Source organism: Rutilus rutilus (assembly GCF_951802725.1).
Source record: "Rutilus rutilus genome assembly, chromosome: 10".
NCBI lineage: Eukaryota > Metazoa > Chordata > Actinopteri > Cypriniformes > Leuciscidae > Rutilus > Rutilus rutilus.
The window spans coordinates 20489978-20510955 of NC_140215.1; the positions used below are offsets into that span (position 1 = coordinate 20489978).

The following is a 20978-nucleotide window of genomic DNA, read 5'->3' on the forward strand; positions in this document are numbered from 1 at the left end:
TGTTTTGTTCAAATATTTAGATTTTACCACCTAGTTATACTGCATTAAGTGTAAAACAAAGGATTTGATAGACAGAAATATTTTATTATAGTAATTATGATAGAGAATCTATGCCCCCAGGGGGGGGCGTTTTACCCCTCAGCGTAGGGGGCGTTTTACCCCACAAGCTATGAGTTTTTTAAAATAATGTTTAATTTTTAAAATATAATTATATTCCTTATAAATAATATATGATCTCAAACTACAGACTTCACTATTCATCTATCATACATCACTGTGATATCCTGCAGAACAATATTCTTTTAAACACTTGTTTACTAATATCTGAAAATTATAGCATTTACCATGTAATCCTCTTCTCTTCAAATGTGTCGCTGGTGTCAGCTTCTCCATAGAGATTTGTATATCCCCGTTATCAACGTAGTGCATAGCAACAGTAAAAATGTATCTTGACTACTTTTAGTGGTTATTTTGGGAAAAACAGGTGGGGGGCGTTTTACCCCACTCTACCCTATGTGCATTTAGAGAAAAATACTAAAACATGTTTGAGGTACTGTGCGTTTTAGAAAGTCGAGGACGATAAATGGCAAATGTGATTGGACGAATTCATCCAATGGGATCGCTTGTTAAGTTAGCTGCACGCAAAATGTTAAAATCAAAATACTGCACAGATACCTCTTACTATGGACCTAGCAGCTAACGTTAGTTCTGCGAGTTGAACTCCCTGCATCAACAATGTTTCCTGACACGATGAACATCAGCTAGCTTCAGGGTGAGTAGAGAGGGACATTGGATTCTGTTTACAGACCTGCTGCGGTTTAGTTAGCAGCTAGTAAACGCATTATTATCGATCTGTGATATCGTCGGAGTCATGATTTATTTATACAGTTTATATGGTCGGAGTGGTGTCTAGCTTGTGGAGTTTGACAAAAGTGCTTCCAACGTGTTTAGCTGCTAGCCCTTTATCTAGGTTGGATCGTTTGGTATCTAGCTTGGTTTTGTGACTCAATTTCAATGAATGCCGAGTGTGTCAGTCTCAGTTTTGTTGAACGCTATAAAGCCTGGTTTCCTTGTCAAAGGTAGCATGTGAAAATGTATCGTAACCCCAGCTGCCTTAGCACTAAACGATTCATTACTACAGCCAGGGGCAATACAGTATGAACCCCCCCCCCCTAGACCTGTTGGTTTCTGTTTCCTCAGCCATGTCAGCTAGCCTCAGACTATGTACATGCTATGGCTGCTCTGCTTGTGTTGGTTAGCAACAGAGTAGCTTACCATGCCAGTGACGTAGTGGACTGCTGAAATCCAACATGGCGGCGCCCGTGTAACAACAACAACATTTTCAACTTACCATTTTATCCCTTTTAACAAATTCTGCCATTTTAATAATTGTACCAATGAGAATAAATAAAATACATCTGTTATATCACCTTTACTCAAATTTTCAGTTCAGTTCATCTTTAAGACCAACACAAGCACTTTAAAACAACCCAAGTGGACCAAAGTGCTGTACAGAAAAATAAATAAAAGACATAATATTTTTCCACATTTATCCACAATCGTGAGACTCTAGTCTTTAATTTGGACAAATATTAACTTCAGAAGAAAATCATGACAAATTACTAAGGACTAAGATCTAGATACTACGCTTACTAGCAGCCTCTGTGCCAACTTGCACAGTCAGGAATTGACTAACAATAGGTGCTGTGTAGTCTTTAGTCTTGGTCTAGTATAAAGGTACGGGTGACAGCAGTCAGTCAACAACCAGAATCAGCTTCAGCTTCTCCTTTGTGGAACTACTGAGGATCAGACAGCGCAACCATGATGGGCAAGGTAAACTTCATTACAGCTACAATTTCAAAGTTTAATTAAAATGAAAATAAAAGTAGAAAATAAAAATAAAACTGCAAACATTAACTTTCAGGTCATCTTCTACGAGGACAGGAACTTCCAGGGTCGCTCTTATGAGTGTATGGGTGACAGTGGTGACTTCTCCTCCTACATGAACCGCTGTCACTCTTGCAGAGTGGAGAGCGGATGCTGGATGATGTATGATCATCCCAACTACATGGGAAATCAGTATTTCTTTAAAAGGGGCGAGTACGCTGATTACATGTCTATGTTTGGAATGAGCAACTGCATCAGGTCCTGCCGCATGATCCCCATGGTGAGTTCAGTTTAAGCTTATATAATATAAAGATACATCTGTGTTTACATGTTAACATTTTAATCTGGCTGATAAACTTAAGCTAAAAGCTAAACTGATTTCTCTTCCACTACAGTACAAAGGCTCCTACAGAATGAGGATCTACGAGAGGGATAACTTCATGGGTCAGATGTACGAGATGATGGATGACTGTGACAACATCATGGACCGTTACCGCATGTCTCACTGCCAGTCCTGTCATGTGATGGACGGCCACTGGCTCATGTATGAGCAGGCCAACTACAGAGGCAGGATGTCCTACTTCAGGCCTGGAGAGTACAGGAGCTTCAGCAATATGGGTGGCATGAGATTCATGAGCATGAGGCGTATCATGGATTCCTGGTACTAGTGTTTCTATAAATAAAATAATTTCTCTACAACAATAAACATTGTCTTGAAAATCATTAATGCCACTAATATTTGCTTAAATACTCAACAAAAACCCTTCACAAGTTTGTCAATAAAAATATAAAACAAATTAAGAATTTCACATGTAACTTTAAAATACTCTGACTGATTCTCTCAACCCGAGTTTTCAGTGCGTATATTGCACAATATTAAAGAATATCATGACACTTCACAGTAGAGCTGGGGGACAGCATGTAAGTTTGCAGTTTAGTAGGCCTACATGTTTATTTTTATTATTTTCTTCACATCTTCCCAAATCTATTTGCAAATTAGGGATCACTGGTGGGGAAACAATATATATAAACAAGAAAATTAAATTGTTTATAAAATTATAAAGTATTTATTACAATTTTCACTAGATTAAGAAATATCTTATATCCAGGTCCTTAAATATATTTTAATAAAGGTATGATGTCAATACTTTCATAATGATCGTATTATCATAGCTGTTTGTTTACTTTGAAATGCAGTGTTTGAAAGCCTTTCAGAGCAAATATATTTCTAGCCAACTGGCTCACCCACTTTTTGTCCTGGAGGGAAAGAAAATTAGTTGCTTATCTTTAGGCACCCTCACGATCTGAATCTGATTCTGGGAATCACAATCGAATTTTAAAACAACTGACAAATAATATAAAAAATATGTGTTGAATTTTATTAAATTACTTATTATTTTTATTGATTAAATTCTCTTTTCTTCTGCATTATTGCACTTTGAATTTTAATGATTACATCACAGACAGCAATACGCTGCATTCACACTAATGCACAGATCTATTTGAACATATAATATGTTTTGTCCTGTCTATAAGACATCATAAAAGCATTTGGAAATACAAGTGCATTTAACATTTTACAACAACTTACACCAAGTCATAGACAGCCGCATGCCGCGAACACTCTTTAAAATGAATGTACAAAGAGCATGTGAAAATTTTAATGCAGACGCCTGTAAGTAAGTGAGTTTTGGGTATTACATTTAGTCTTCAAACTGTATAAATTATGCCTTTGTAGACTGTTTGAAAGAGAAAACACTGAAATACCAGCAAAACTACACATTGTCAAGCAAAGTGCACAATTCTCATAGTGCATGTCCTGTGCAAAGAAGCAATTGCCTTTCTTTTCACTTCAACCATGAAATCTTATGCAAATGTATGTAGCCTACTTCTTCTGATGGTTGTGTGTGTATGCGTGTGTGTGTTTGTGTGTTATTGGCAGCAAGAAGAATATGGTTGTCTCTACACACAAGTTCTATCACGCATGCAGAAAAAAGAAAAAAAACTGTTCAGAAAGAATAAATTCTGAAGTTTTCAGAATAATTTTTTTTCTCCCACCCTTATTTCTGAAAAACTTGTAGAAGGTCTCTAGGAGGAGTGGAAGTAATACAGTCTTGGTTAGAAACGTCAAATTATTTTCAAATAGGTGATTTAGATTATTTTTACACATCAGTGTTTTCTCTCATATATACAAACTACAATTTTTTATCCTAGTACTTCTGTGATTATTTGAACATTTGTAACATAGCCTAAATATTATAAATATTGTATGGCTGAAAAGACTGAAGTTGTTTTATACATATACACTAAATTGATAAGATTTTCTGATTTTCAAATCCTTTTTGTCAAAGGGTTAGGAATTGTAAAAAGTTATGGTTACACTTTATTTCGATAGTCCACTTCAGACATTCTACTAACTATAAGTAATTTTTCAGCTACATGTCAACTAACTCTCATTAGAGTATTAGTAGACTGTAGTAGACTGTCAGTAGACTGTTAGGTTAGGTGGTAGGGTTTGGGTTAGTAGAATGAGTTGACGTGTAGTCGGCAAGTTACTTATAGTCAGTAGAATGTCTGTTGGGGTACCAACAAAATAAAGTGTTAGCAAATATTAAGCAGACAGTCTACTAATCCTCTAATGAGAGTTAGTTGACAAAGTTACTTATAGTTAGTAGAATGTCTAAAGTGGACTATCGAAATAAAGTGTTACCAAAATAATTAATTATTCTGTTCTCTTGTACTATAACAGGTCATCCTTTCATAATATAAGGAATGCATAATTCGTTAGGCTACTTACTAATAATAGATTGGTCTGAATAAAGAATTATTTAAACAATCTTCAAAAGCACTCATTTTCTCAACCTGGTTTTGCTGAATCATTAAATTTTAAGGCTAATTAAATTTCCGTTTTCTCTCTCACATACATTGTGTAAAACCAGCCAATCAGATGAGAGCTTGCCAGATCAAGAAAGTGCTTTCTGGTTTTATATATAATATGCATCAGACTAGTCATGCCACAATTAGGCCTCACAATCAGTGTGCACAATTACAATGTACTGTATAATACAGCCAGGCCTCACAAGGATATGTGTGCTTTCCCTCACTGTGTCCTCCATCCCCAATATTTTACGTAGAAGGTGTAATCAAAAGGAAGGACCTATTTTGCATAATTTTGAAATGAACACCAATGAAAACCAAAAACAAACCAAATCCAAATAACCAGATTGTGGGAATCTGAAACGACAAACAATATGTAAGGATGAAAACTCTTTAGTATTTTGGTTTTTAATGTTTAGTGTTTATATATAAAAAATATAAAAATAATAATAATCCACAAATCAGAATGCAATAATATGGAACAACAAATATATATAAACTTATGTATAGAAATTATACAGACCTAATAATATGTAAATAACACTAAAATCTACATACCAAGCTTTAGCTGGAATGGCCTCTATTCCAACTTGCACAGTCAGGAATTGACTAACAATAGGTGCTGTGTAGTCTTTAGTCTTGGTCTAGTATAAAGGTACGGGTGACAGCAGTCAGTCAACAACCAGAATCAGCTTCAGCTTCTCCTTTGTGGAACTACTGAGGATCAGACAGCGCAACCATGATGGGCAAGGTAAACTTCATTCCAGCACCCATTACATACAGTTTCACTCACATTACTTTGATATAAGTTAGATAAAGTGAAAATTCATTAAAGATTAACTTTATTTTCAGGTCATCTTCTACGAGGACAGGAACTTCCAGGGTCGCTCTTATGAGTGTATGGGTGACAGTGGTGACTTCTCCTCCCACATGAATCGCTGTCACTCTTGCAGAGTGGAGAGCGGATGCTGGATGATGTATGATCATCCCAACTACATGGGAAATCAGTATTTCTTTAAAAGGGGCGAGTACGCTGATTACATGTCCATGTTTGGAATGAGCAACTGCATCAGGTCCTGCCGTATGATCCCCATGGTGAGCTCCATGAATGTATTGTTTTGTAATACACCCAAAGCCACATCCTAGAATCATGAAGCAAAAACCTGTAGGACATACATTTGCAGGACATAGAGGAAAATTCTAAAATCCATCAACTCAAAGCATCCTTTCAAAATGATTTATGAGGCAGAACTACACAGTTCTTGTTATTTGTTTACATTAGATGTTGCTTCTACGAGCTACACTTGAAAATAATGCACTTCTCTTCCACTACAGTACAAAGGCTCCTACAGAATGAGGATCTACGAGAGGGATAACTTCATGGGTCAGATGTACGAGATGATGGATGACTGTGACAACGTCATGGACCGTTACCGCATGTCTCACTGCCAGTCCTGTCATGTGATGGACGGCCACTGGCTCATGTATGAGCAGCCCCACTACAGAGGCAGGATGTCCTACTTCAGGCCTGGAGAGTACAGGAGCTTCAGCAATATGGGTGGCATGAGATTCATGAGCATGAGGCGCATCATGGACTCCTATTACTAGGGTTTATATTAATAAAATATTTTCTCTACAACACTACACATTCTGTCTTGAAAATCATTGATGTCAATAATATTTGCATTAGTAGCCCACAAACAACACCTCATAAATTAAACAGATCTATAAAGAATTTACTGAATTCTGTTATACTATATAGTAAGATAGCAATCTAATAGGCTACTGTAAATATGAGGGATGCAGGCTTTCAAATGACAAGGTCCAGTCAAACATAAAACCCTGTTCATAACTGTGAAACTACAGACTGCATGAAAATAGCTTGTTTCTCATAGCTGGTGAAATTACAAATGCTTATGTTTTATTAGAATTTATCAGTACGATAAAGTACTCAAAATGCAGTCCTTAAATGTCCATATGGCAAAACTAAAGGGATAGTTTACACCAAAATCATTTACTCATCGTCATGTTATTCCAAACGTTTATGACTTTTTTCTGTGGAACACAAAAAATTATATTTAGAAAACAATCCACAGTATTTGTTTTCCATAAAATAGAGTCCAATGGGTTTCATTAATTTGATATGCTACTCGACATAGGACGAACAGACAAGCCACAGGCACTGTCTGGACACAGGCACCGTATGCCCCGATTAATAGGCTATCATGAAACATGCCTGCTGAAACCATACGTTAAATTTTAATATATTCTGCTCACTTTATGACTTAAAATAATCTGAAATCTGAAGAATTTTAAGTGCTTTACCTTTATTTTATTAATCACATTAGTATTAAGTGATCCTTAAAAGGTTTACAAATGCATTACGTCTATTTCCAAAGTTAAACATTTTCAACACTTAAAAACATAATGCTTTTAATATGAAATACATACAAATACTCATTAGGTAACGTTGTAAAAATACATCAGTTAGGATTAGGGGTGGGTTTATGGGATAGAATATACAGTTTGTACAGTTTAAAATCATTATTTCAAATGGAAAGTCCCCATAAAACAAGGAAACCCAACATTCAATTCTCAGTTCCGGTAGGAAATGACCAACCCGATCTCACGGTAATTTGTACGAATTTTGAACAAATTTGTACAAGATGTTTGCTAAATCGTACATACTTTACGAATTGCCCAATTTGCATGAATTTTTACGATTGACCTACCCCTGACCCCACCCCTAAACCTACCCATCACTGGGGTTTAGACAAATCATACGAATTCGTATGACTGAGGTCATACAAATTCGTACGAGTTAGCCACCTTTTACACACTTGTATGAATTCGTACGAATTGCTTGTGAGATAGCGTTGAAATGAATGAGGTGCCCTAGAGCTAGGCACCTAACCCCCAATGGCTCCCGGGTGGCACATAAAAATGGCTGCCCACTGCTCCGGGTGTGTGTGTCCACAGTTTGCAGTATGTGTGTGTTCATTACTCACTACTCCTAATGTGTTTCCACTAACTTGAATGGGTTAAATGCAGAGGACATATTCCAAATATGGGTGACTATACTTAGCCTTCACATGTCACTTTCATAAAGTGTTACCCAATTTATTATTGATTCAGTTTATGTAGAGATCTACACTGAACAAAATTATAAACGCAATACTTTTGTTTTTGCCCCCATTTTTCATGAGCTGAACTCAAAGATCTAAGACTTTTTCTATGTACACAAAAGGCCTATTTATGAAAGCCAGTCAGTATCTGGTGTGACCACTATTTGCCTCACACAGTGCAACACATCTCCTTCGCATAGAGTTGATCAGGTTGTTGATTGTGGCCTGTGGAATGTTGGTCCACTCCTCTTCAATGGCTGTGCGAAGTTGCTGGATATTGGCAGGACCTGGAACACGCTGTCATATACGCCGATCCAGAGCATCCCAAACATGTTCAATGGGTGACATGTCCGGTGATTATGCTGGCCATGCAAGAACTGGGATGTTTTCAGCTTCCAGGAATTGTGTACAGATCCTTGCAACATGGGGCCATGCATTATCATGCTGCAACATGAGGTGATGGTCGTGAATGAATGGCACAACAATGGGCCCCAGGATCTCATCACGGTATCTCTGTGCATTCAAAATGCCATCAATAAAATGCACCTGTGTTCGTTGTCCAAAAAATACGCCTGCCCATACCATAACCCCACTGCTACCATGGGCCACTCGATCCACAACATTGACATCAGCAAACCGCACACCCACACGACGCCATACACGCTGTCTGCCATCTGCCCTGTAGAGTGAAAACCAGGATTCATCCGTGAAGAGAACACCTCTCCAAAGTGCCAGACACCATCGAATGTGAGCATTTGCCCACTCAAGTCAGTTACGATGACGAACTGCAGTCAGGTCAAGGCCCCGATAAGGACGACGAGCATGCAGATGAGCTTCCCTGAGACGGTTTCTGACAGTTTGTGCAGAAATTCTTTGGTTATGCAAACCAACTGTTGCAACAGCTGTCCGGATGGCTGGTCTCAGACGATCTTGGAGGTGAAGATGCTGGATGTGGAGGTCCTGGGCTGGTGTTGGTTACATGTGGTCTGCGGTTGTGAGGCTGGTTGGATGTACTGCCAAATTCTCTGAAACACCTTTGGAGACGGCTTATGGTTGAGAAATGAACATTCAATTCACGGGCAACAGCTCTGGTGGAAATTCCTGCAGTCAGCATGCCAATTGTATGCTCCCTCAAAACTTGCGACATCTGTGGCATTGTGCTGTGTGATAAAACTGCACATTTTAGAGTGGCCTTTTATTGTGGCCAGCCTAAGGCACACCTGTGCAATAATCATGCTGTCTAATCAGCATCTTGATATGCCACACCTGTGAGGTGGATGGATTATCTCGGCAAAGGAGAAATGCTCACTAACACAGATTTAGACAGATTTGTGAATAATATTTGAGAGAAATAGGCATTTTGTGTACATAGAAAAAGTCTTAGATCTTTAAGTTCAGCTCATGTAATTTTGATCAGTGTATGTTTTGGATGAATAAATTGGTTGGGCCCACCTGCCCTTACAAATGAGCCACGGCTGGGTCCAAGTATGTAGATAAAAAAAAGGTATCTACATTTAAAGGTACAGAATTCTGGGCCCTCTATCGACATCTGAAACTAAATACTGCAAGTTGCTTGTGAGGTATACCAGTAGATACTTGTGATGACATATCAGAGCAGCTAGCTACAACAAGAGTCACTAATATTAAGAAGGCCCACAAGACATACATTTGAGAAAAAAAAAAAAAAAAAATTCTGTTCTTAAATCAATTTTAAGATGGATTTTTACAAATCACATTTATTTGTATAGCACTTTCACAATACAAATTGTTTCAAAGCAGCTTTGCAGAAAATGCATTACAATTTAGAGTGATCTGATATCAGAAGTAACTGTCTAAGTTATATATTTCAGAAATGTACATATACAAATCACAGTTAGTTAAAATGGATTAATTGAAACAATGTAATATTTTAAGACAGAAACAATGAGCTCATTGAAGTTATGAATACTTTTTTGTTAACAAATGATTATGACAGAAAATTGTAGCATTGGTGCATGTTAATCCATGGTCTTAATAATTGAATTGTAGCGGTCTCATCTCGTGCGCTTTCTTTTCTACACGCAGCTGCATAGTAAAAATTCCTGAGGTAAATTAAGTAAAATAAAAAAAATGACAAAGCCTCAGCTGCTTCTTGCCACTTTTACTTTGTCATACGTATTGATACCTACCTATCTTTGCAGTGCCCTTCGAACTTAACATGTTCGCTCCCTTCATATTGGAATCTTCATTAAAGGTGCTATAAGTGATCTCACGCGTTTTTTAGGCTAAAACATTTTTTTTTTCACATACCGCAAACATCTCCTCACTATCCGCTAGCTGCCTGTCCCCTGAACACACTGTAAAAAAACACGGTCTCTGCAGACAGCCCACGCTCCACAAACTGCAGCAAAAACAAACTGAGCAACAAACAGAGCGACCCGCACCACGAAACATAACAAACTGTTCCAGCCAATAACCAACAAGAATGATGTGGGGGTGGGGTTCGGGGGTTAGTGCGCGGATGAGGAGGAGGGAGGGTCTAGCTAGCCTCCGTTTTGTTTGATAATAATTCAAACATCAACAAAAGGGTTACGCCAACCGAGATCGCTTATAGCACCTTTAAGATGGCGACATACCCTGTGAAGTCCACTTCACAGTCCACTTACGGTCGAATGGAACACACCTTTAATCTAATAAATGTTGACTGCTTTGGTAAACTGAATTAATGACTTCGCCACTTCCTGTGTTTTTTTCTGTGACTGAACGACTAATACAATTTTGTTTGATTAAGCCTCTTCTCGTCGACTAACTGTCACATGTGCACTGGTCCTCCCTTACTGCTGCACTCCCTCACTCACACACAGGCTACATTTCCCAGCATCCCTCCTGGTTCTCACCATTCAGTAATCACATACACCTTACTCTCATCAGCACTATCATCAACCAAAGCATTTAAGCACACACCTTAGTAGCATTCATAGTTACATTACATTAATGCATTTGGCAGACGCTTTTATCCAAAGCGACTTGCATTGCATTTCAAGGCACACATTTACAGTCTTATCAGTTCTTGCTTTCCGAACTCAGTCGACCAGAGGTTCAGGACATTGAACCTCGAGGAGTCTGGCCGACCCTTCATCATGGCCCAACAGCTCCGGGACTCGTGCCGCAAGTGGCTGATGGCCGACGGAAGCGACGTCGAGGAAGTCATCGATCGTGTGGTGCTGGAGCAGTTCGTGGCGCGGTTGCCAACAAAGACCGCGCAGTGGGTCCAGTGCCACCGCCCGACGTCGCTGAACCAGGCCATCCAGCTGGCGGAGGACCAAATGGTGGCGTGCCATCTGCTTCTCTCTCTCTTTCTCTCTCTACCCCCCCCCCCCCCCCAAGCCCTCTCCCCTTCCCAGGTACCGGGCGAATCTGCCGCCGTGGCCGGCTCCAAGGTGGAGGACAGGGGGTGCTGCGGAGCCGGTATCTGCCCCCAGGCCTCTTCCCCGGGGAGGGGGCCCATCGAGGGGGGGATTCTCTCCCCAGGCTGCTCTCCCAAAGGAAGGTGGCGACTGCTCAGTTGGGAGAAGCTGATCCGGAACCTCTGGGTACTGGTTCAGGGGAACAGAGCGCACCGGAGAGAACCATTCTCTCAGAGCGCGATGATTTTCCCCTGGAACAGTCCCAGGATGACACGCTGAAACATGCCTTTGATCAGGTTCGCTCTATCGACGGCCAGCTTCTCCACCCAGACCAACCGCTCACCTATCCGTATTTTACAATTATAAAAGATTAGTTGTATCGGGTGACCCAAGATGCCCAATCAAAGCAGGATACAACTCAGTTGTTGGTACCCAAAAGCCGTCGGGAAATGCTTTTCCAGGCGGCTCATTCTAATCCAATGGCCGGGCATTTAGGACAAACAACGACACTAAACCGTCTCATGGCCCGATTCTTTTGGCCGGGCATTCACGAGAATGTACGCAAGTGGTGTGCGTCTTGTCGTGAATGTCAGCTGGTGAATCCACCGGCCAACCCAAAAGCACCATTGTGCCCTATTCCGTTGATGCAGGTCCCCTTCGAACGAATTGGTATGGACCTCATCGGGCCATTAGAACGGTCAGCACGGGGACATCGCTTTGCTTTAGTCCTGGTGGACTACGCAACGCGATATCCTGAAGCAGTCCCGCTTCGCAATATTTCCGCAAATAGCGTGGCGAGCGCTCTGTTTCAACTAATCTCCCGGGTGGGAATCCCGAAAGAGATTCTCACCGATCAAGGCACGGCGTTTATGTCACGAACGATACGCGAACTTTACGAATTATTGGGCATTAAATCGATCCGGACCAGTGTCTATCACCCACAAACAGACGGGCTGGTCGAACGATTTAACCGCACTTTGAAATCCATGATTCGAAAGTTTGTACAAGAAGAAGCCAAAAATTGGGATCGGTGGTTAGAACCCCTCTTGTTCGCTGTACGGGAGGTCCCTCAAGCCTCCACGGGGTTTTCCCCCTTCGAGCTTCTCTATGGGCGTCAGCCCCGCGGGGTGTTAGACGTCCTTAGGGAAACTTGGGAGGACGGACCTTCAGCTAGTAAAAATGAAATTCAGTATGTCCTGGACCTGAGAACAAAACTCCACACTTTGGGGCGGCTGTCACGGGAGAATTTGTTACAGGCTCAGGACAAGCAAAGTCGGCTGTACAACAGGGGGGCTAGACTGCGTCAATTTACACCGGGAGAGAAAGTGCTTGTATTACTTCCTACCTCTAGCTCAAAATTACTCGCAAAGTGGCAAGGACCTTTTGAGGTTACACGGCGAATTGGAGATCTTGACTATGAGGTAATACGAACAGATAGGGGCGGGGCACATCAAATTTACCACCTCAACCTGCTTAAAAAATGGTCTGAGGTGGAATCAGTGATGCTGGCGATGGTAGTGAGTGGAGAGGAGGATCTCGGTCCAGAGGCGAATGTCAAAACAAAATCTCTCGCCCTGGCCGCTGGGGGAGACCACCTCTCACCATCCCAACTCACTGATGTGCATAATTTACAAGCAGATTTTGCTGATGTGTTCTCGCCCCTGCCTGGTCGGACGGACCTCATTCAACACCACGTTGAGACAGAGCCGGGCGTGGTGGTTCGCAGCCGGCCGTATCGACTGCCAGAGCACAAAAAGAAAGTTGTGCAAAGCGAATTAGAGGCGATGCTAGAGTTGGGAGTAATAGAAGAATCTAGCAGTGACTGGGCGAGCCCGATAGTTTTAGTTCCTAAAACGGATGGCTCGATCCGGTTCTGTGTAGATTACAGGAAGGTGAATGCTGTGTCGAAGTTCGACGCTTATCCAATGCCAAGGGTTGACGAATTGCTTGATCGGCTGGGTACTGCTCGTTTTTATTCGACATTGGACTTAACCAAGGGATATTGGCAGATCCCCTTATCTCCCTTATCCAAAGAAAAAACAGCTTTCACCACGCCGTTCGGGTTACACCAATTTGTCACTCTTCCTTTCGGGTTGTTCGGGGCTCCGGCAACGTTTCAGCGTCTGATGAACAGGATTCTCCGACCGCACGCTGCATATGCCGCTGCCTACTTGGATGATATCATCATCTATAGTGGTGACTGGCAGCGTCATATGCAGCAGGTGCGGGCTGTCCTGAAGACGTTGAGACGGGCGGGGCTCACGGCCATCCCGAAGAAGTGTGCAATTGGGCGGGTGGAAGTAAGGTATCTGGGCTTCCACTTGGGTCATGGACAAGTGCGTCCCCAAATTGATAAGACGGCAGCGGTTGCGACTTGTCCGAGACCTAAGACCAAAAAGGAGGTTAGACAGTTCCTGGGGCTGGCGGGTTATTACAGAAGGTTTGTGCCTAATTATTCGGACCTCGCCAGCCCGCTGACTGATCTAACTAAAAAGGAGGTACCAGATACGGTTCAATGGACGGAGCAGTGTCAGCGGGCTTTTACCCAGATAAAGGCTGCTTTATGTGGTGGACCGCTCTTACATGCCCCTGACTTTTCTCTCCCTTTCATCCTACAGACCGACGCGTCGGACAGGGGGATGGGTGCGGTCCTGTCCCAGGAGGTGGAGGGTGAGGAGCGGCCGGTGCTGTACATCAGTCGAAAGCTCTCTAAGAGAGAGACGGTGTACAGCACCATAGAGAAGGAGTGTTTGGCCATCAGATGGGCCGTTCTCACCCTCCGCTATTACCTCCTGGGACGGGAGTTCACCCTCTGTTCGGACCACGCTCCCCTGCAGTGGCTCCACCGCATGAAGGATACCAACGCGCGGATCACTCGTTGGTATCTCGCTTTACAGCCGTTTAAGTTCCAGGTGATCCACAGGCCGGGTGTACAGATGGCTGTGGCTGACTTCCTCTCCAGGAGGAGGGGGGGGGGAGGCTGCAGGCCGGATGGCTCCCCGGCCTGAGTCGGGCGGTGGGGGTATGTGGCGAGGGGGGCGTGGTTTTGCGAAGTCTGTAGCAGGAGAGAAAGGAGGGGGCCGATCGGTGAGTAAGTAGGTCAAGTGCAAAATGAGGAACACCTGTGTCTGATTGCAGTGATTGGCGTGGAGAGACCGGTTATAAGCCAGCATGCGGGAGGAGATGAGAGAGAGAGTTGGACTGGAACCTCACCTGTACGCTGTGTTTGAATGAAAGTTGTGATTGTTATTTGTCCTCTTTGTTATTACTGTGCGTGGCACGGTGAATGCGCTACGTGCGCCTCTTTTGTTTATTTGTTTCTTTTTATTTTGCAATTAAAGTGAGTGTTTCAGTCACGCCGACCCCTGTCTTCTTCCTTCCTTGCAATACAACATTGAACCCCGTTACAGGATGATACTATGAAAATTTGGATGCATTCAATTTAACAATGCTAAAAAATAAACATGGTTACTTCTACTTCATCACTCTGCAAAGTTATTAAAAAATAACAAGGAAATGAGGGGGGAGGGCAGGACATGATGTAACTACTGGAAATGCATTTTTTATTAGAAATAAACTCCAAGCACAATAATTAAACAGAATTTATAGAACCTAAAAAATAAACCCTACCTCAAAGACGTTTTAGAAGACAGTACATCTTAAAACATTTTTGTAATCATAGAAATGCTTTAATAAAAATGAAAGAATCGTCTCTCTTGTCTGTTCAGCGTCCAGTGATTTTACACTACTATAAACACATGAATTATTTGATAAACAAAACAAAAAAATACTAATTTTATTATCTGCCAATTACCTACAGGCAACAGAAACTGTCTATAGAGCAGCTTGTATTTAACTTGTATTAAATATAAAACAATCTTTTTATTCATTATGACCTGCAAAATATTTGTTATACTTCTAATTTCCAAATGAGAAATTGTAAGCAGTAACATTTCTTCCTTGAATAAGTAAATTAGTAAAAAACTTAATTATTTCATAGTCAAGTAAAATACAAATTTTAAATCCTAAAACAAGTATTGTAATGAGGTACAATTAACAAAATATTTTAAAACCTCTTTCACGTGTGTTTAGTTAGTATACTGCTTTATAATTACAATTTAAACTTCAGAAATTCTAGAGTGACAAATTTGAGTAGTAAGGTCTAGATACTGTGCTACAGCTTGAATGGCCTCTATTCCAACTTGCACAGTCAGGAATTGACTAACAATAGGTGCTGTGTAGTCTTTAGTCTTGGTCTAGTATAAAGGTACGGGTGACAGCAGTCAGTCAACAACCAGAATCAGCTTCAGCTTCTCCTTTGTGGAACTACTGAGGATCAGACAGCACAACCATGATGGGCAAGGTAAACTTCATTACAGCTAAGATTTCCACCCAGTTTAACTCCAAAAACATTTGATTTGTTAAGTTTCACTTTAAACAACTCAAAAGATCAACTTTGATTTTTCAGGTCATCTTTTACGAGGACAGGAACTTCCAGGGTCGCTCTTATGAGTGTATGGGTGACTGTGGTGACTTCTCCTCCCACATGAATCGCTGTCACTCTTGCAGAGTGGAGAGCGGATGCTGGATGATGTATGATCATCCCAACTACATGGGAAATCAGTATTTCTTTAAAAGGGGCGAGTACGCTGATTACATGTCCATGTTTGGAATGAGCAACTGCATCAGGTCCTGCCGTATGATCCCAATGGTGAGCTCCATGACATTTTTGTTAGTAATAAACACTTTTTAATAAAATACTTTTAATTGGAAACACAAAGCAGAGAGCAGATAAAAAAAATTGGGACATTGAGGAAAAATGTTAAATCTCGAAAAGACAACACTTTCAGAGAGTTTTGCTACACTGTAAACATAACTGACTTCTCTTTCACTACAGTACAAAGGCTCCTACAGAATGAGGATCTACGAGAGGGAGAACTTCATGGGTCAGATGTACGAGATGATGGATGACTGTGACAACATCATGGACCGTTACCGCATGTCTCACTGCCAGTCCTGTCATGTGATGGACGGCCACTGGCTCATGTATGAGCAGGCCAACTACAGAGGCAGGATGTCCTACTTCAGGCCTGGAGAGTACAGGAGCTTCAGCAATATGGGTGGCATGAGATTCATGAGCATGAGGCGCATCATGGACTCTTGGTACTAGTTTTATAGTATTTTCTAGCATTTCTTAACTTAATAAAATAATTCCTCTACAACACTGTCTTGAAACATCATTAAATGGCAATAATATTTTTATGAGCGGTCCACAAAAAAAAAAAAAAAAAAAAAAAATGCAGGCCTTGCAAAATTTCAAAATCCCTGGTAGCCCTTCAGGCAGGCACACTTCAGATTTTGGTAGCACAAAATAAATTTAACTAGACCGAAAAAAAAAACATCAATCAAAAACATTTTTAAAACACAAACATTAACAATAGTATAAAAAATAATCAAATTACGGTCATCAATACAAATATGCATTTGGTTCTAACTGAACTGAAATTCATCCTGACCTGTCTTTTTGGCTGAGAACTGAAATACAGGCATAAATCAATGTGCTCTTACCATTTTCACACATGCACACAGGTGTTTTCTTCACTGCATGCAATCTCTATCACTTCGCAACAGTACATTAAGTGAGAACGACACTCCTTTACAGGGGGTGGCAGCACCAGACAGCAGTCACTTTTGACACCAGCATGTACATGACACTAGTTCAACACACATGAGACATTAGCAATGGATTTTACATAAATAATTATGACATATTGGCCACAGACAACAGCATTAAGAAAAAAAGGGTGAGATATGCAGCTGACATAATGAAAAATGCATTATAATGCACAATGAAAAAAAATTAAATAAATCGTCACTCTCATATCCAATTCACAGACTTTGGATTCAGGTTCAAATTTCAATTAAACACAGCTCATTGTTTTGTTATCATGATTATTTGTGTTCCTCTACTCTCAAAATGTCTTTTCTTCAGAGTCTTGTGCCAACCACTAACAAAGATCTCAGACTCTCAAACTCCCCAGGCTAAATATAGTCAGAGGTTGCAATGATAACTAAAGCCATATGAAGTTTGGTTGCCTGTTTTAAAACCTTAAGTTCTAACCTGGATCACAAATTTGTCTTAACCCTAGTTTCCTAACAGTAAAATAAAGGGTAAGACAGCATGCAATTTACTGCAGTAAAGTTGATGTAACGTGTCAAGTCCAAAGAGGAAGATGAGGAGATGATGAAAGTACAAATAAGGTAAGTAATTACCTACGCCGGACGTCGCACCTGAGCCTCAGGCTTCTTCACGCGGCCGCACACTGGCCCGAACAGCCCTGCGCTCACCAAGACGTCGAGGCCAGTCTTCGCCGCCCCTGGCAAGACTTCCATCTTCTTCCCCGGCCTCCTCCTACCGCTCGGCTGTCCCGACGATCCCACCTATCAGGAAATGGACCGTAGCTGGATTGAGGCAAGCGCTGGGTAATTCAGACATACAGGCTTCGCGAAAAATGAACAAAGCGGAGCTGTATGATCTGTACGTTTCCTTACATTCAGGGCCCAAAAGTCGCCTGCCCAGTCACCACCGTCGTTGTCCCGCACAGGATCCGGCTCGCTTCGCCCATCGAGCCGCAGCAACAGGCCTTCAGCCAGCCAGGTCCACTCCCACCTCTCGATGAGGCCCAGCCCTCCACCACGACTTCTGCTGCCGCAGCGCCGCATGCAGCCGGGCCCAGCAGCCTCCCCACAGCCACTCAGTTTTATACTCCCGCTGTTCATAACCCTTTTCCTTTTCAGTGGCCTCCAGCTCCCCTCGCAGACACTAGCGCGAGGCTATATCGCTAGCAGCACAGGCCCAACCATTTCAACAGTTTTACCCAACAGGTTACAACCCCGCCCACTTCCAGTGGCCTGCAGCTCCAGTAGCTCAAACAAGCGGGGGACCGCCTCCGCTTGCAGCTCAAGCCCACACTTCATCCTATCATCCTTCCTTTCCTTCATATCCTCCAACTAACTTTCCTTTTCAAGCCACAGCAGGTCATCCAAGCATGAGGCCGCCGCCGACATTCGCAGCCTCGGCTTATACCCTTCCCAGCTCTCTCATACAACCTAAATCACCATATTCTCTCTTCACAGCAACACCGATGCCCGTTCCGTCCAACGCCGTCTCCATGGAACCACCACCAGTATCCCAAAACATCCGTGCAAGTCGCACAGTGGAACCAGTGCACATACTGAGGCGCACTCGACCTAGATCTCCACAGCAGGGTCTTTTTAGGTTGCAAAAACATTACTTGCGCGGTCTGCAGGTCAGTGGCAGTTAAAAAATAATTTGGTGACTCCTGTAAATATTTCGCGCATGCATTTCGAAGCTCATCACCCGGACGCTGAATTTACTCATTATCTGCTGTCAGGCCTAAAAAACAGTTTTAAACCCGGCCTAGAATGCCCGCTCTCCCAAAATATCATATGTAATAATCTTCAATCCGCCCTCATAGAACCTGAAGTTGTAGACAAACTGATCAAAAAAGTCAGGCTTCATGATTGGCCCGTTTGACAATACTCCATTTAATCTGTTTCGTATTAGCCCCATTGGAGTGGCTACAAAAAAAATCTTGGGTAAAAAATGCCTAATAATCGACCTGTCAGCTGTTTCGCTTAAATACCATGACATAGATCAGGCTATTGACATGATCAAAATCGCAGGTTGGGGCGCTTGGCTTGCCAAAATTGACATTACATCTGCTTTCAAAGTAATGCCTATCCATCCAGATTCATGGCACCTATTCGGAGTTCACTGGCTCGGGAAATATTATTTCGCAGTGCGTTTAACTTTCGGATGCAAAAGCAGCCCTAAAATATTCGACATGCTATCAGAAGCCGTTTGCTGGATTTTGTCGAACAACTACGCCATTCCCCACCTCATTCACCTGCTAGACGATTTTTTAATAATCTCGCCTCCCAATGCTATCCCAGCTGCGCACATCCTCACAGTCCAAAAAGTTTTTTTCTGAGCTAGGAATTCCCATGGCACAGGAAAAAACAATGGGCCCTGCAACATCCATCGAGTTCCTAGGAATTTATTTGGATTCAGACAAATTCCAAGCATCCCTGCCCAAAGAGAAAATCGACCGAATAATTCTCGTCTCTTCTACTCTATTCGAGCTTTACCCTCTCGTAGTAGCAGCCTTTCTGTGGGGGAAAGAATGGGCTGCTAGTAGCATTTTAGTGCATTGCGACAACGACGCAACAGTGCATTGCATTAACAAAGGCCGTTCCCATTCACCTGCTCTGATGCCACTCTTAAGGCGTCTCACCTGGATTTCAGCTTGCGACCAATTCATCATAATTGCTAAACACATCCCTGGGTCAGAAAACCAAATCGCTGACTCCCTGTCTCGTTTTCTATTTCAGAAATTCAGGATGCTGGCTCCAGAGGCGGATCAATTCCCAACTCCAGTACCTCGCTATTCAGAACTAATATTCCCGTATTAAAACCCCTGCTTGACCTCTCATCGCCAATCCAACCATACCAGTCAATTCTGGCATATCTGCAATGGAGAAACTCTCAGGCTAAATCTCCTCTGGAACCCCTGTTCATAGATGAATCCAAAAAACCTGTGACACGTTTTTGGTTCCAGAAACACCTCAAATCTGTTCTCCAACAGTCAGGCATTCCAGCAAAGAATTTTTCAAGTCACTCATTCCGTATCGGGGCAGCAACTTCAGCTGCCCAAAAAGGCCTCTCCCAACAGCAGATCCAAGCCCTTGGGAGATGGTCCTCAGATGCTTTCCAAAGCTATATCAGGACCAACCGATTCCACAAAGCTCACCAAACCCTCATTGATTAAAACCCCCTGGGTCAAAAAAAGAAAAGAAAAAAAGAACGGCATCTCGGGCCCTCCTGGCCAAGCATCCAGGCCCCTTCTCGAGATGCCAGCCCGCCAAATTCGGCACTCATTTGGGGGGGGGGGGCTTTAGTCCGGCGGCTGTCCTCTGCTCTTTAGCCTTTTGGGGGGAGTACTCTGGGTTCGGGCCCTCCCCCGGACAGCACGCCAAATACGCATTAAACTTTACCCCCTCAAATTGTATGTAAGTGTGAACTCGTGAAATTATGTTTTATTAACAAAGTTCATGAGGAGCATGTTCAGATAATTAACACAAGTGGAGAGCACTCAGCAATCAATGGTAAGAGGTATATATACCCTCAGCAGTCTCACCTCAATCCATTGACAGTTTTGCAGCATCCCCCCACCACCCCTTCTCCACGCTTCTAGTCCTAAACACTTACATACGGGGGGAGTACTCTGGGTTCGGGCCGAACTCCGAGCTCGGAGCCCTCCCCGCGGACAGCACGCCAAATACGCATTAAACCTTACCCTCTCAAATTGTATGTAAGTGTGAACTCGTGAATAACTGATTAAACTAATAATAATAAACTATTAAATAAAGCCTATGCTTATTTGGTGTAATAAATTAACTTCTGATGAGTAAGTTATTTTATTCTTTCTTACGTAAGAAAACAAAATTTACTGAAGACTGACAATTCCTGACAGACTGGAAGCAGAGATGTTTTATTTCTACAGTTTTTTTCCTACACCAAATACCCTGGAAACAGTGGCGGCTCGTCAGGGAAGGCAAGGGAGGCACAGCCTACCCAAAATTGTATGTCTCAGAATGTGTATTTCTTGTTTGTAATTGC

General features: G+C 42.2%; 3 protein-coding genes across 3 annotated transcripts; all 3 read left to right on the forward strand.

The window, feature by feature from the left end:
* Positions 1–1733: 1733 nt before the first annotated feature.
* On the forward strand, positions 1734–2593 carry LOC311297994 (gamma-crystallin M2-like). Its single transcript, XM_084420534.1, has 3 exons — positions 1734–1833; positions 1925–2167; positions 2283–2593. The coding sequence occupies exons 1-3, from the start codon at positions 1822–1824 to the stop codon at positions 2553–2555; spliced, it is 528 nt and encodes a 175-aa protein (XP_084276660.1). The 5' UTR covers positions 1734–1821; the 3' UTR covers positions 2556–2593.
* A 2830-nt stretch (positions 2594–5423) lies between these two features.
* Positions 5424–6401, forward strand: LOC311297991 (gamma-crystallin M2-like). Its single transcript, XM_084420531.1, has 3 exons — positions 5424–5515; positions 5617–5859; positions 6100–6401. The coding sequence occupies exons 1-3, from the start codon at positions 5504–5506 to the stop codon at positions 6370–6372; spliced, it is 528 nt and encodes a 175-aa protein (XP_084276657.1). The 5' UTR covers positions 5424–5503; the 3' UTR covers positions 6373–6401.
* Positions 6402–15568: 9167 nt separating this feature from the next.
* Positions 15569–16481, forward strand: LOC311297995 (gamma-crystallin M2-like). The gene is made up of 3 exons (XM_084420535.1): positions 15569–15638; positions 15744–15986; positions 16173–16481. Exons 1-3 carry the CDS (start codon positions 15627–15629, stop codon positions 16443–16445), a joined length of 528 nt encoding a protein of 175 aa, XP_084276661.1. The 5' UTR covers positions 15569–15626; the 3' UTR covers positions 16446–16481.
* Positions 16482–20978: the final 4497 nt, after the last annotated feature.

Excerpts from the sequence above, each read along its gene's own strand:
- LOC311297994 (XM_084420534.1), top strand. Across the intron at positions 2,168-2,282 it reads CCTGCCGCATGATCCCCATG|TACAAAGGCTCCTACAGAAT; the intron begins GTGAGTTCAGTT and ends CTTCCACTACAG.
- LOC311297991 (XM_084420531.1), top strand. Across the intron at positions 5,860-6,099 it reads CCTGCCGTATGATCCCCATG|TACAAAGGCTCCTACAGAAT; the intron begins GTGAGCTCCATG and ends CTTCCACTACAG.
- LOC311297995 (XM_084420535.1), top strand. Across the intron at positions 15,987-16,172 it reads CCTGCCGTATGATCCCAATG|TACAAAGGCTCCTACAGAAT; the intron begins GTGAGCTCCATG and ends CTTTCACTACAG.